Source organism: Ciona intestinalis, unplaced genomic scaffold (assembly GCF_000224145.3).
Source record: "Ciona intestinalis unplaced genomic scaffold, KH HT000064.2, whole genome shotgun sequence".
Lineage (NCBI taxonomy): Eukaryota > Metazoa > Chordata > Ascidiacea > Phlebobranchia > Cionidae > Ciona > Ciona intestinalis.
The window spans coordinates 67483-69179 of NW_004190386.2; the positions used below are offsets into that span (position 1 = coordinate 67483).

Genomic DNA, 1697 nt, shown 5'->3' on the forward strand with positions numbered 1-1697 from the left:
CGTTATAACATGGGTGTTCTATTTCATATGCACCTTTTACAAATTTACAAGTTACCACATGAATTAATGAATTAATTAATGAATGTAACTCGGATGACGGGCAACGACAGTCGTTTTAAACATTATAACACGGGTGTTCTGTTTCATACACCTTGTACCCGCTTACGAGTTACCGCATGTAATTTATTTATCCTCGCATGGTGCGGCAACTACAGTGGTTATAACGAGTTTCCACGTATGTAACTTTGTGGTCAACACTCCCTGTCCAGACTGTCTGCCATACACTAAGAAAAAATACCTGGTGTACAGCAAACTCTATAGCCAGGCCCGTCACATAAGTTAGAATCAGTTGTGCCGTTACAACTATGTGCTGCGTGTTGGCAATCTCCAAACGTTGTATGGCAGTCTTCTTCTAACGTATTCCAATCCCTAACAGTTTGTTCGTCTATAAAATAAAGGATTTTGGTTTAGAACGAATGAATGAATGAATGAATGAATGAATGAACGAACGAATGAATGAATGAATGAATGAATGAACGAATGAATGAATGAATGAATGAATGAATGAATGAATGAATGAATGAAGGAATGAATGAATGAACGAATGAATGAATGAATGAAGGAATGAATGAATGAATGAACGAATGAATGAATGAATGAATGAACGAATGAATGAATGAATGAATGAATGAAGGAATGAATGAATGAACGAATGAATGAATGAATGAATGAATGAATGAATGAACGAATGAATGAATGAATGAATGAATGAATGAATGAATGAATGAATGAATGAATGAATGAATGAACGAATGAATGAATGAATGAATGAATGAATGAACGAATGAATGAATGAATGAATGAATGAATGAACGAATGAACGAATGAATGAATGAATGAATGAATGAATGAATGAATGAATGAATGAATGAACGAATGAATGAATGTAACTTATTTCTTTAATCTCAAGTGGCAAGCCAGTAAGAGTTGGTATAAGTATAAGACCTCATTATTATGTGTTCTGTTTTATACACATCGTGCTTGTTTATGAGTTACCACGTATGTAACTTTGAATGTGAATGAATGAATGTAACTTATATTCTCGCGTGGCGGGGTAATGATAGTCGTTATAAACGGGTTTCCTGTTTCATACACATCGTGCCCCGCTTTTAGGGTACAGCGCATGCATCTCTGTGTGTGAATGACTGAATGTAACTCATTTATTCTCGTGTAGCAGGGCAATGAGAGTAGTTATAACACGGGTGTTCTGTTTCATACACATCGTGCCCGCTTTTAGGGTACAACGCATGTATCTCTGTCTTTGAATGACTGAATGTAACTCATTTATTCTCGTGTAGCAGGGAAACGAGAGTAGTTATAACAAGGGTGTTCTGTTTCATACACCTCGTTTTAGCTTTTAAGTTACCACGTATATGCAACTTTGTATGTAAATGAATGTAACTTATATTTTCTCGCGTGGCAGAGACGTGAGGATACGGTTACCTAATTGTTCAAACACTCTGTGTTTACTACCAAATGAGACGGGAAAATAGAATAAAATATATGTTCCTGCTTACCCTACCCTACTATAAAAGGTAACCAATTACCTGGTTCGCAACATTTTCTAGTTTTCGGACCTCCGCATTTACCAGCAGTGAAATTCCCATACCCGCAAGACGAATGGTCCCATTGGCAGA

The 1697-nt window shown here is 36.5% G+C and overlaps 2 protein-coding genes across 3 annotated transcripts in view; one reads left to right on the plus strand and one right to left on the minus strand.

Moving 5' to 3' along the window:
• The window catches only part of LOC100187148 (deleted in malignant brain tumors 1 protein-like), a 12513-nt gene extending 12289 nt beyond the window's left edge, over positions 1-224 (plus strand). Inside the window, exon 18 of the mRNA XM_026838179.1 lies at positions 216-224. Within this exon, the coding sequence (XP_026693980.1) occupies positions 216-224 (9 nt within the window). The remainder of the gene's footprint in view (positions 1-215) is intronic.
• A 38-nt stretch (positions 225-262) lies between these two features.
• The window catches only part of LOC104266522 (integumentary mucin C.1-like), a 4388-nt gene continuing 2953 nt past the window's right edge, over positions 263-1697 (minus strand). Inside the window, exons 6-7 of one of the 2 annotated variants that reach the window (XM_018815337.2) lie at positions 1608-1697; positions 264-445 (exon numbers count right to left, since the gene is read on the minus strand). In XM_018815337.2, the coding sequence (XP_018670882.1) occupies positions 1646-1697 (52 nt within the window). In that variant the 3' untranslated portion in view covers positions 264-445; positions 1608-1645. Of the gene's footprint in view, positions 446-1607 lie in introns of both variants that reach the window. The other variant, XM_026838173.1, reaches the window with a different exon arrangement.